Source organism: Eubalaena glacialis, chromosome 16, assembly GCF_028564815.1.
Source record: "Eubalaena glacialis isolate mEubGla1 chromosome 16, mEubGla1.1.hap2.+ XY, whole genome shotgun sequence".
In the NCBI taxonomy this organism is placed as follows: domain Eukaryota; kingdom Metazoa; phylum Chordata; class Mammalia; order Artiodactyla; family Balaenidae; genus Eubalaena; species Eubalaena glacialis.
The window spans coordinates 69,770,798-69,783,356 of NC_083731.1; the positions used below are offsets into that span (position 1 = coordinate 69,770,798).

A 12,559-nucleotide genomic window follows, 5' to 3' on the forward strand; every position below is an offset into this window, starting at 1 on the left:
GTGCAGATGGCCTGGCACAGAGTGTCCCTTCAGTACTAGGAAGACAGTGGGTCCCATATGCTTGTCTGTGGGTCAGGGGTTTAGTTTTATATGTGAAGGACACATATTTCACCCAATTATTGAGACATCATGATAGGTGCTAATAGGCTAAAATTAAACTTCCATGATAACATGTTTATCCTTCAACTCAAAACATGTCTCATTTGGTCCTTTCGGAACTGGGCATGATTCGACCGCCAGTGATCAGGCCTTTTCTTCTGACCAGAAGGCAAGACGTTGCAAATGAGGTTGCCAGCTGTGCTGGTCCATTAGGCTTCTGCCGGTGGCTGTGGCGGCTTATAGCTCAGGATGTCGTCGGTGGAGAGTGGGAGGCCCCGTCCAGTCCCTCCTGAGGCACCACTTTCCTTTTTTATACAAAAACATCGTGCCTCTGAGGGTGCTGACTGCATACCAGATTCCACTGACTGTTTTTCTACCCTCCTCTGCTCATTTTTATTCGTTTGGCTACTTTATTTTAGGGCTTTGCAAAGCTTGTTTTGGCCGGGTCGAAACTTATTGTTTTATTTCTGGCTGCTCTGCTCTCATGTGAACGTTTCAATTAAGAAGCAGACACGAGCAGGACGTGGTTCTGGAGTTCCGGTTTGCTGCCCCGCTGTTTGCCCAGAGCTGCGGTGGACCCCGCTCCCCAGGGCCAGGCTAGACCGCCGGGCAGGTTTCCAGCAAGGAAGGACGGAGTCCAGCTCGGGGGTAGGCAACCGGGCACCATGACACATGCTCTTCTTCCCGGAGAAAATATGAGGACCTGGTCCAAGATCACTTACTTTTAGTCCAGAGCTTTGGGATCATTTAATGCCTCCTGATCAGGCATCAGAAACAGATCTCTTATGATTATTATTTTTTAAATTAGAGATACGCACAAGAACAACTGACCTTCCGTAATCGCAGTCCGACAAGGCTGACCTAGCAGAGGTTCAGAACTACCTACTGGTTTAGTTCTTGCCTCTGCCACTTACTAGCTCTGTGACCTCAGGCAAGTGACCTAACCTCTCTGGGCCTTGGTGTCCACACATACCAGGGAGTTATAACAGCACCTGCCTCCCTAGGTTATGGTGAAGATTCAGTGAGGAAAAAACCAAATTTTCTCTGATCGTAGCCAACCGATGATATGAAAACTCTATTGCAGATCGGATTTTTGTTGCTCTGATTGTATCCAAAAAACAGTTGAGTTGGAATTTAGAGTAAGAATCTAATTGAGCAGTGGTTAACTCTGGATTGGCACAGGCTTTCTTTCCCAAGCCTGTTGTCTAAACCGGACCCTTCCTGGGCCTGATCGCCTGTTCCTAGGAGAGCGCCGCCTATTGGTGGGTCTTGCTTTAGGTAGGAAGCTGAGAGGGTGGATCACCGGTGTTTCCCCTGGGCTAGTGGGGATCAACTGGATATACAGGGGTGCCCAAGTCACACCCTAGTACTTCTGACCATGGACCCCAGGCTTCAGGATTTTTAAAAGTGATTCCAGTATACCAACGAGATTGAGAAATGCTAGGCAAATACTTTATTTAGGGAAATAGCTCATAAGTGGGTTCATTTATACCTCCATGTATTTATAACAAAATTAGAGCAATAAACAACAAAAATAAACACAAATTCCTCATGGCTGTTTATCTCTAGTTTAAAAGCTTACTTATCTATCTATCACTCGGAAAGTACTGGGCTTTTCACAGCTCCTGACCCGTTTGCCCAAGCTGGTTTGGGTTGTATTTCAAAATAAAGATACAAATTGCCTCCTTAACACTTGCCTGTTTTCTTTGAACTCTTATTCTTTCTGTCTTTCCTGAGTTGGAGAACCTTCATTGCTCCCATCTTGGTCTGTCTGTAGTCATGAGTGGGGCAGCCAGGCTCCTGCTTGAGCTCTCTCTGCCTCTGGCATGGATCTGCCCTTTCAAAGTCCCAGTTAGGGACACTCACATCTGTGTGGGCACCATGAACTGACGGTCTGCTCACGTCTTTAATTACAACTAAGTCCTGGATCTCTTCCTCCTCCTCCTTTGTGTGTGTGTGTACGTGTGTGTGTTTTAAAAGAAGGACCACACCCCATTTTAGTTCTTTGCTTTCAGCTGATAGGAAGAATTTTGAACAAACTGGTATGTCATTTGTTCCATTGTTTATAATCGGATTATCCACTCTGGATTATCAAAGTCAAAACATCTTAATCCAGACTGACTTCCCCAGCCTTTCTGGGCATCTTTCCCATTGCGGGTTAGTGGATGCCCAAGGATCCAAGATGATTTCTGCGTGAGCCTAAGTAAATTATAGGAAAGCAAACCTGCTCGTTTCTTCGCACCCTCTTTTTCTCTTCCAGTAAGAAAGTTAGTTGAGAATTAAATGATATTCAGACCCAAGCAGGAAAAGTAAGTCACGTATTTGAAAACTCATTCTAAACTCTTTAGTGAAACAGAGTGCTTATGTAACATTAGGATAATTGGCAGTTGAAGCCAGAGTTTCTACTTACCAAGTTTCCTATAGCCACTTCCAGAATTTAGCCCATCAGGTGACATACTGTTTTCATTACTTTCTCTTTTGAACTTAATGTTTATAACTTTCTTATCCTCTGAATCTTTACACAGAACATGTTGACTCTGTTTTTATTGCATTTTGGGCACATAAAAATGCAGTGAAGATTTAATCACCGTATCTTCCTAATAATCTAGCTGTGGGACACATCATGATCTTGCAGAGTGGTCTCACGTGGGGAACTCAGTCAGGCCTTGCAGTTAGACATACTTAGGTGTGAGTATGATTACTTATTTCTGTGACTTTGGACAAGTCACATAAGCTTCCTGAGCCTAGTTTCCTCATCTTTAGGTTGGTGGTGACAGTGCTCCTTGCGTTGGTTTAAATGAGGTACTAGATGCAAAGCTGCAGGCATAATGCCTGGCTTGATGGAAGTGCTCAAGGGATGATAACATTTACCCATCTGGATTTTAGCTCTTTATTTGTACTTTTTTTTTAAGCACAATTAGAACCTCTTACCTTACGGCTCAATTCAGGGTTTGCGCCTTTCATCTTTCAAATGATAAACTTTTTAAAAGTAGCCCTCTGTGTTTTTCATTTCTGCAGAAATCATGTACTTAGTAAATGTTGATGAAAATGTCAATAATCTGGGTAGTAAACAGGAAAGGAAAACTTTTGTTTCTTTCTGTTTTTCAGCTTTGTTTTAATTTAATCTAGGCAACTATTTCTATTGATATATAGGCATTGAAAGAATCTAAGCTACATGTAGGTTTTGTAATTTCTTCCCTTTTAATTTAGAAACTGGTACACAAACCCAGGATGATAGGGGCGCGTTGCATAGGTAAATTCTCACTAACTCAGTGGACACGGAGGTCTGTTCATTTGGCTAGCATTGTAGGTTCGGGCATGACAGGTGCCCACCATTAACACCTTATAACTTTATTTATAGTGGATAATATAATACTCTCAAAAAAAAGAATTCCTGGAAAAATACAAAATAGCTCAATTAAAGGATTAGGGCGATACTGGTGGCCAGACCCTGGACAGCTGATAGTTTTGCATGTGATTTTCCTATTGAAATTCTCAGAGACCTTAAAAGAAGTTTACTGCAGTGTGAATCATAGAAGAAGGGGAAGGGAAAACAAGGATGAAAGTGGAGAGATGATCATACACTCTTTCATATTTCACTCTTTTTGTATGATGAATTGTTGAAATAATATTTAAAAATCCTTATATTCCTAGAATAAATCCCACTTAATCATAGTATGTTAATCTTTGTATGTAAGTGCTTAATTCTGTTTGCTCATTTTTAATTTAGGATTCACACCAGTATTTAGAAAGGAGATTCATATGTAGTTTCCCTTTTGTGTACTTTCTTTGTTGGGTGATGATATCAATATTATACCTTGCTGTTTAAATAAGAATTTGGAAACTTCCCTTCCTTTCATATGGTTTGAAATGGTTTAAATATTATCAGAATTATCCCTTAAAAGTTTCCTGGAATTCCCCCTCTGAAGCAATCTAGACCTGTTTTTGTTGATTTATGTGTTTATCTATTGGAAGGTCAGTCAGCGAGGTAGCTTTTTGACTTACATTTCATTATAATATTGACCTATTTAAGTCCCTCACCCACATAGTGTGATTCCTTAAGTGTATCTGAAATATTATTTACTGAACATCTTCAAATCATACTGATTAAGCCCCTGCTAAATAAGGGTGAGGTGCTCTGTTGTTGTTGAGTTACTGTTTTCAAGAGTTGGTGGCTCTTTTTTATATTCAGTGTTTCATGGCATTTCACAATCATGTTTACCATTCCCAGATTTGGACGTTAAGGACAATTCCATATTTTTATTGTTGAGATGGTGATACTGTAAACTGTACTATACGTTTACATTACTCTGTAGACCATTATTACTGTCTTTGGTACACTTGGCAAGGGAGCCAGTTTTACTGAAGGTCATGCGGCAGACATAGTATCCATCCTTCACAGACACAACTGATTTATCTCTTTCTTGTACATTGTACGTGCTCAGTAATTCTAGTGAATGAAATATGTTAGTATCTACTATGTGTTTGTTTGGGAAAGGTATAAAAGACATGTTCTGAGAGATAATATGTTATGAATGCAAAATTGAATTAAATAAATGAAATATTAAGGCAACTGTGTATTCAGATATATTAAAGGATTCAATTTTACATGTTTGTCCAGGGGAAACATAATTTTCAGATGGAGTGAAAAGTAAATGTTGATTCGGTTGCCCTTATACCTGGCCTGAATTTACAAATTAGTATAAAGAGCTAGGACTTCCCTGGTGGCGCAGTGGTTAAGAATCCGCCTGCCAATGCAGGGGACACAGGTTCGAGCCTTGGTCCGGGAAGATCCCACATGCCGCGGAGCAACTAAACCCGTGCACCACAACTACTGAGCCTGCGCTCTAGAGCCGGCGAGCCACAACTACTGAGCCCACGTGCCACAACTACTGAAGCCCGCGCGCCTGGAGCCCGTGCTCTGCAACAAGAGAAGCCACCACAATGAGAAGCCTGTGCACTGCAACGAGGTGTAGCCCCCGCTCGCCACAACTAGAGAAAACCCACGCGCAGCAACAAATAAATAAATAAATAAATTTATTTTAAAAAAAAATAGGGCTAAAACTGTTTCAGCAGTATTTTTGCTTTTCTATATGAATTGGGCTTTACAACGCTAGGTAACAGGAATCACAACGCCATAGTAACAATGGTGCAAAAAATGATCTAAATGTAGATGATAATGTTTATTTTAAAATGTGTTAAGGAAGAAGTATTGATAGTTGATAAGATTGTATTGGATTATGTTGAAGAGTTATTAACAAGATATTTTTTCCTTTTCTCATAGATTTATCTAAAAACAGACTGGTTGAAGTTCCAATGGAATTGTGCCATTTTGTATCACTGGAAATTCTTAATCTGTATCATAATTGTATCAGAGTCATTCCAGAGGCCATCATTAATCTGCAGATGCTGACTTACTTAAATTTAAGGTAGGTTGACTATAAAGGTTATAATCAAATTCGATGAAAAAAAATAATTGCTTGCATTTCCATCAGTTTTTTTTTTCTTTTTTTCTCTTTGATCTTTTCTGATCACCCTTTGAAGTAAATCACATGAAGATTATTGAAGAAATATCTTTTCTAATACATTTGTGGTGCCGTTAATTTCGTTTTTGGCACTAGACTTCTCTGAATGTCAATAGGACAAGATGTTTTGGTTTCTTAAAATTTATACAGCATCATTTATACGTTGTGACTATTTGGTACTTGGAAACTTGTTGGTATATTTTCTTCGGGTATTGATGTAGATTTTGTAGGAGGAAGGATGAAGGAAGTGGAAAAGGTTTGGGGGTTGGGACAAATTAGGGCCTTGCAGGTTTGGGGGGTTATTGGTGCCATTAGATTTGCTACCCAGCGCTGACTGAGCCTGTTTACTTTAGGCCGCTGGAGAAAGTTAAGGAGGAGCACTGAGCAACTCCAGCAAGATATAAAGTTTGCTGTCTTTAGCCCATTAAATTAGGTCAGTGTTTGCTGAGGGTGGGTCAGTGGTCTGTATTGACTCTGATTAAGCACAACACAGTATAACCTATTAATGCACTAAGTAGCCCTGAAGTTAAGAAAACGAACTCTTTTAAGGTCTAACTTTTAGACTTTGCTGCTGTGACTGTCAACTTCTCTGGCCAGATTTTGACTCCTTGTTTCCTAAATTCTTGACTCACATCTGGGATGTCAGGAGAGAAGGGGAGCTGTTTTATCAAATCTATCTCTACTATTAAAACAAAGTTGCAAAGTTCAAGCCTTTGTGCAGCCTTCACTCTTGTCAGTTGCATTATCTTAATGTGCAAAGAGTGGACCTGACTAGCAAGGCTTGTGCTGTGTAACAATATGCCAAACTTTAACATGCCGGATTCCCAATAAACCAGGTATAGCATTAATTTATGATAGATAATAATGTCGTTTATTTTTTTAGGGTTTTTGTTGTTTGTTTGTTTTGGTTGACCACTGAGAGTTAGGAGTCTTCTGCAGCTTTCTTTGCAGTCAAAAATGGGTTTCCATTGCATTTCGTTAGGACTGCATATCTTTTTCCTTGGGAGTGAAAAATAAATCTTGGTCATGTTTTTAAGTGGCTCTTACTTATTTTTGGTAAATAAGATGTAGGTTACTATTAGGATAATCTAGAGGCTCAACATATGTAACTTTCATTTTTCCAGGTTTCTAGTTCATTTGAGTTTTCTTGTGTAAGAACCATTCATTCTGTTTCTTAGGCAACAGAAGGTTGATTACCTTGTTGCCTGATGGAACCAGTAGAGTGGTGTCTATAGATATTGGCTCATTATCTCCCTAAAACATCTGCCTTCTAATCCCAACCCATATAGGGGAAAATAACCCAAGAGCTATGTAGTTGGTGTGTTTACTTCACTTACCTACTCCTGACACTTTCACCTCCAGCAGCCCTGCATGCAGCAAGTAAATAAATTTAACTTTGCATTGTTGTTTTAAATATATATACACTGAGAAACTTTTGGATATAGATGACATATTTCTTCTGGCATGATGTAAACTATAAAATTCTACAAATACTAGAGAATCTATTCTTAACTTTGTATTTTGCTTTAAAAGCATTTATAAAATTTGTTTTGGTAGGATGATTTTTATGTTGAGCCTAGTTGAGGGTAGAATAATGTTGCTGTCTTCAGATGGTAGAAAGACTATATTGGAATATGAATCTCAGGAGTCTTTAATTCAAGAACAGAGAGAATTTGTTGAAACTGACAATGGTTGAAGAGGAAGTGTTTGGAGTATTGTAAACAAAGTTTTGTGATGAATTTCTAAGTAAAGGAAAGGAAAGAAATAAAGGGATTGTTAAGCACCCAACTTTTTAAAGTTTGTTTTCTGCTTGTAATGGTTTGCTTTCTCATTCGGTTTAATACCTCTTTATCCTTGGTCCTATTTATATAGATCATTTTTATTTTGTTTTGGTTTTCTTTGCTCACATCTCCTACTTTAATATTACCATGTTTTAAGACATATTCTCTAGTGTTGAACTCTTTAAAGGAATTGATAACTAAATGGAGAAGATTAAGAAAAAATATCTCTTACTTTTCAGAGGTACTGTATCAGGGTATATGAAAAATGTACGTATATGTCCTCTAATCTCTGTGAAAGCCAGGTACTATATATACGTATATAACTATTATTATTATTTTTTTAATAAATTCACTAGGTTTTTAAAAAAATATTTACTTGTTTGTTTATTTGGTTGCGCCAGGTCTTAGTTGCGGCTCACTGGCTCCTTAGTTGCAGCACATGGGCTCCTTAGTTGTGGCACATGGGCTCCTTAGTTGTGGCATGTGAACTCTTAGTTGCAGCATGCATGTGGGATCTAGTTCCCTGACCAGGGATCAAACCCAGGCCCCCTGCATTGGGAGCGTGGAGTCCTATCCACTGCGCCACCAGTGAAAGTCCCTATACATATATAATTATTTTTGATGCCTTCTATCAAATTTACTTCATGAATGTAAACATGTAATATAAAATAGTAACATAGGGCAATCTGTAAAGTGACCAGGAGATGGTCATCTTGTTTATTCAGTTATAAGGCTTTAATTCCTGTTTGATTATTGGGTTTAGTTGAAACATGTCCTCCAGGAATTGGACCCTTGGAATTGAGTTATTTTTCAGTTTGGGAATAATTTAAGGTGGAATGTTATATTTGCGTAAAAGATTTATTTGTAGCTTGTGAAATGGTAGGTGACTTATCATATCTGTTTATCGCCAAATGTATAATAATATCTAGAAAATACCAGTGCCATCTAATTAAATTGTAAGTCTTCTAAGATATGCTGAGTAATAACATCACATGATAGTCGTGTTGTCTATGTGAGCTTTCCTGTCTTCAAACTCCCACCTCCACTCCCACACCCCATCTCCCCCTCAAGCTGGTAACCAGGAGGAATTTAGAATGTTGTGCTTGTGTGTGATCATGACAGACGTCCCCTTCATAACAACCAGGGTTGAGCACTGTGGCCTTTTCATGTCTTTTCTACCGCTCATGAAAACTAAGTCAACAAAATAAAAGGTATTTCTTCTTGGGTATGGTGAAGAGGCATGGTGGAATTCTGTTGACTCTTGGCCTTTGGAGGAGAAACTGCCAATCCATTTAATTGCAAAAGAGACAAGGCACTCAGGATGCTGCAAAAGGACTGCTTTGTAGGAGAGCTGCTGAGTCCCCTTCAATCGAATTTTTTTTCTGTGATAGTTACAAATGAGATATTATGGCAGTGAAAAAAAACTCATATTCTCTTTTTTAGTAGTCCATTTGATTGAGTGATTGATTATTTTTTAATTGAAGTATAGTTGATGTACAGTATTATATAAGTTACAGGTGTACGACATAGTGATTCACAATTTTTAAAGGCTGTGCTCCATTTATAGTTATAAAATATTGGCTATTTTCCCTGTGTTGTACAATATGTCCTCGTAGCTTATTTATTTTATCCATAATAGTTTGTACCTCTTTATTTCCTACCCCTATATTGCCCCCCACTTCCCTTTTCCTACTGGTAACCTCTAGTTTGTTTTCTATATCTGTGAGTCTGTTTCTTTTTTATTATATTCACTAGTTTGTTTTATTTTTTAGATTCCGCATATAAACAATATCATACAGATTTTGAAAAGACATTTTCTAGACAGAAGCATTTAATCAAATCAAACATTTAATCAATTGTCACTAATTTAGATGTGTTGGGGAAGTCTGTATAAATTTCAGAAAATTAAAGAAATACTGTAAATTACTTTTGAGCACACAGTGTAGATTGGCTCAGATATAGCATGGTGTGAAACAGCTTTAACAAATAGGCAAGTTCAGTAGGCTTTATCAATAAATACCCCGAACACCTTCTTTTCTATAGTGCTTAGGATTTTTCCTCTTATTTCTATTAGCCAGAGAAAAAGAGTTGCCTGATAAAATAGTGCAGAGAAGCTGCTTTTCAAGTTCCACAGATTTCATGTTTCTGTACTTAAAATTAAACATGATCTCACTGTGTTTTTAACATTTTTCTCTTTTTAAATAAATCACAGGTAGAAATTGCTGATTTTGTATGTTCCAAAATAAGAGAGATATCCTGTGAAGTGACTTTGAATGCATGGGAACCAGTCAAAATTGATTACACCCTCTGGGATACATTGCATGTTCCAGCCGAGTAAACAGTCATAAATACTTGATGGTGTTGGTGATAATGATGACAATGGAGGTGATGGTGGTGGTGATGGTGAGTCACTGCCTCACCAGCTTCTTGGCTGACGGGATCTCTCAGCAACATTATCTTTAAATGTCAGATGGCTGCTTGGTGCCAGCAACCCAATTCCCATCTTAGACTAGAGACGGGTTTATTTAGCACATGGAAAGAAAACCTTCACTGTGAAACACAGTTAAAAACACTGAAGTGTTTTCTAGTTTTTCCTCTCGTGATAGAAATGTCCTGTTTGTGGAAAACATTAATTTATCGGTGTTTATGTAGCCTGCGTCTGAGGAACTGGGCTTTTAATCTTTGCATCTTGGTGTTCACAACAAAAGGTTATGTTGATTTAATGTATGTGCTACTGTGTCTCTTCCTGTTAGAAAGTGTCTTAATCCAAGAAATGTGGCCAAGAACAATAAAAGTGATTAAGCAAGACTTGTTCCTATATCGGAACAAACGCTTTGAACCTGGGTTACACAGGAAAACCTCACAAAATGTAAAATCTGTTTTAAATTGTTGGAGAGATTGTTGTTGATGAGACTCATGAAGAAAATGTACCTTAGAAAAATAGAAGAATCCAGAGCAGAGAGGCTTTTGGCAGGTGTAATGGTGTTGTGAATGCAACTAAGACTAGGGAAGCTTAGCTTAAAAGTTTCATCTCAGAGAGGTTCTGGAACAGAAGCAGCCAGGAAATGCAAGTTCTTTACAGCATTTGATCGAAGTGCTTCCAGAACTCTCGGTGAGTGGTTTTACTTCCCTGGGGTGGAACGCACAGAGCCAGGAGCTGGTTTATTCATTAGAAGCCCCTTTCTCTCCCAGCCTCCTAGGAGTGGATGGTGAGGCCTTGTCTGTAGAGAAGGGGGCCGTCTCTTGAGCAAAATGTTATCACGCCATACAAGGAATCCTTTTTGGCTGCTTTTTCTGAAGCCTGGCATCCTTTTGGCTGCTAAACAATGTGTACAAGGGGCCAACTTCCTGATGGCTGTATAACCTGTATCCCCACATTCCTTTGGGGGCTCATTTGGAGAATTACTCTTTAATCCTCAGACTGTAGCTCTGTATTTGCAGGACTTGGGAGAAGCATCCTACATGCTGGGATTGCCTTAGAAAACACAGATTTTATATTTTTTGTTATGAGCAAAAAATTAATCTTCATTGTTCCTAAGAATTTTGATTTTTATCCCTAGGAAATATACCTTCTCCTTGTGACTGACCTTTCTGAAGAAAGTCTCAGTTGTAGGACAGTGTTTTTTTCTTTCTAGAAACGGAGAAAATGGATGATGTCTTCTTAAACTGGAAAAGGGGAGGAATTTTGCTCAGTTCAAACTTGTATCCCTCTTTCTTTTGTGAAGATCTTATCTCATTCCAAGGGGAAGGGAGAATATTTTAGTGTATATATCTTGGAACTGGCTTCTGGTGACTAGGTTGTGCTTTGTGAATTGACAGTCAGCAGGAAGGCACCAAAACACAATGAACCATGTTGGAATGTGGAAGTATCATCTTAAAATTTGAAGGTATTTTTCGTAGAATGCTGGAGTTGGAAGTGGTCACCAGAGTCACCCATTGCAGGAGCAGCAACTTGTGGTTTAAGCCTTGCCTTTTCTAATGTGCTCACTGGGCATTTGTTTTTAAGGTGGAACCTTGAGTAAACAGTCCCTAAAAATTTTAGTATACTTATAAATTACTGTGCCTGTGAAGTTATTGGCGTTGGTAGTTGAAGGGCTTTATTAAATGCGAATGAGTTCATAATAGGTATTTCTTATCAGATTCCATTCCTTTTAGTATAACCCGTGCTTGGCAAGACTTCCAAAAGGGATTTTTCCATTCTACACATCACCTGATCACAGACGTTGCTTTAGATCAGTGTTTGTATTGAAAAAAAGAACAGAGAGACACAAAAGGGGCATTATAGCTTTGATAGCCAGACTGCTGTCAGAATGTGTTGGTTTTGTTTTCAGTTCTGCTTCTGATCTTAATATAGTTTTTAAGATCTCTGTGCTGCAGATTTGCTTTCTGAAAATAGGGGTGAACACTCACTCCTAATTCGTTGTATAGATTTTTTGTTTATGGAAATTCTCAAAATTTTTTCTGCAAGCTCCAAATGAGCAAGCTGCAAATTACGTTTATTTTTCTCACTAGACAGACCAAAGTCCTTTGAAACATTGCCATTTCATCAATCATCAACTTATATTTACTCCAAGAGCATTACAGTTTACCAAGTCTTATAACAAGTAATGTAGATGAGAAGAGGGAAAGGAAGAAAAACAGAGCATAAACATGTGAAAGGAGGTGTGGAAGTTTGAAATAACTTTCACCATTGTCGTCATCACGATCATCATCATCATCATCACTTCTTAATAGCTAAGTAGGATTTCGTTGTTACACCATCATATTTGAGCCCTTCAACAGCCCTTTACTTTATTTATTTATTTATTTTAAAAATGTTTATTTATTTATTTTGTCTGCGCCGAGCCTTAGTTGCGGCACACGGGATCTTCACTGTGGCATGCGGGATCTTTAGCTGCGGCATGCAGAATGCATGTGGGATCTAGTTCCCTGACCACGGATTGAACCCTGGCTCCCTGCGTTGGGAACGCGGAGTCTTACCCACTGGACCACCAGTGAAGTCCCAACAGCCCTTTAGGTAGGAAATAGGAAAGTGATTTATCCCTAGGATACACTATTTCATAAATAAGAATAATAGGAATTAGTGGAACTTATTTCTATGGCATTTATTATTTGCTCAGCACTTTCACCTTTGTCATCTTGCCTAACGCTGTG

The 12,559-nt window shown here is 38.7% G+C and overlaps 1 protein-coding gene across 2 annotated transcripts in view; it reads left to right on the forward strand.

Annotated features, from left to right (window-relative positions):
- LRCH1 (leucine rich repeats and calponin homology domain containing 1) overlaps nucleotides 1-12,559 on the forward strand; it is a 189,304-nt gene that overhangs the window by 85,113 nt on the left and 91,632 nt on the right. For both annotated transcript variants that reach the window (XM_061170597.1, XM_061170596.1), the window contains exon 2: nucleotides 5,384-5,528. In XM_061170597.1, the coding sequence (XP_061026580.1) occupies nucleotides 5,384-5,528 (145 nt within the window). The remainder of the gene's footprint in view (nucleotides 1-5,383; nucleotides 5,529-12,559) is intronic.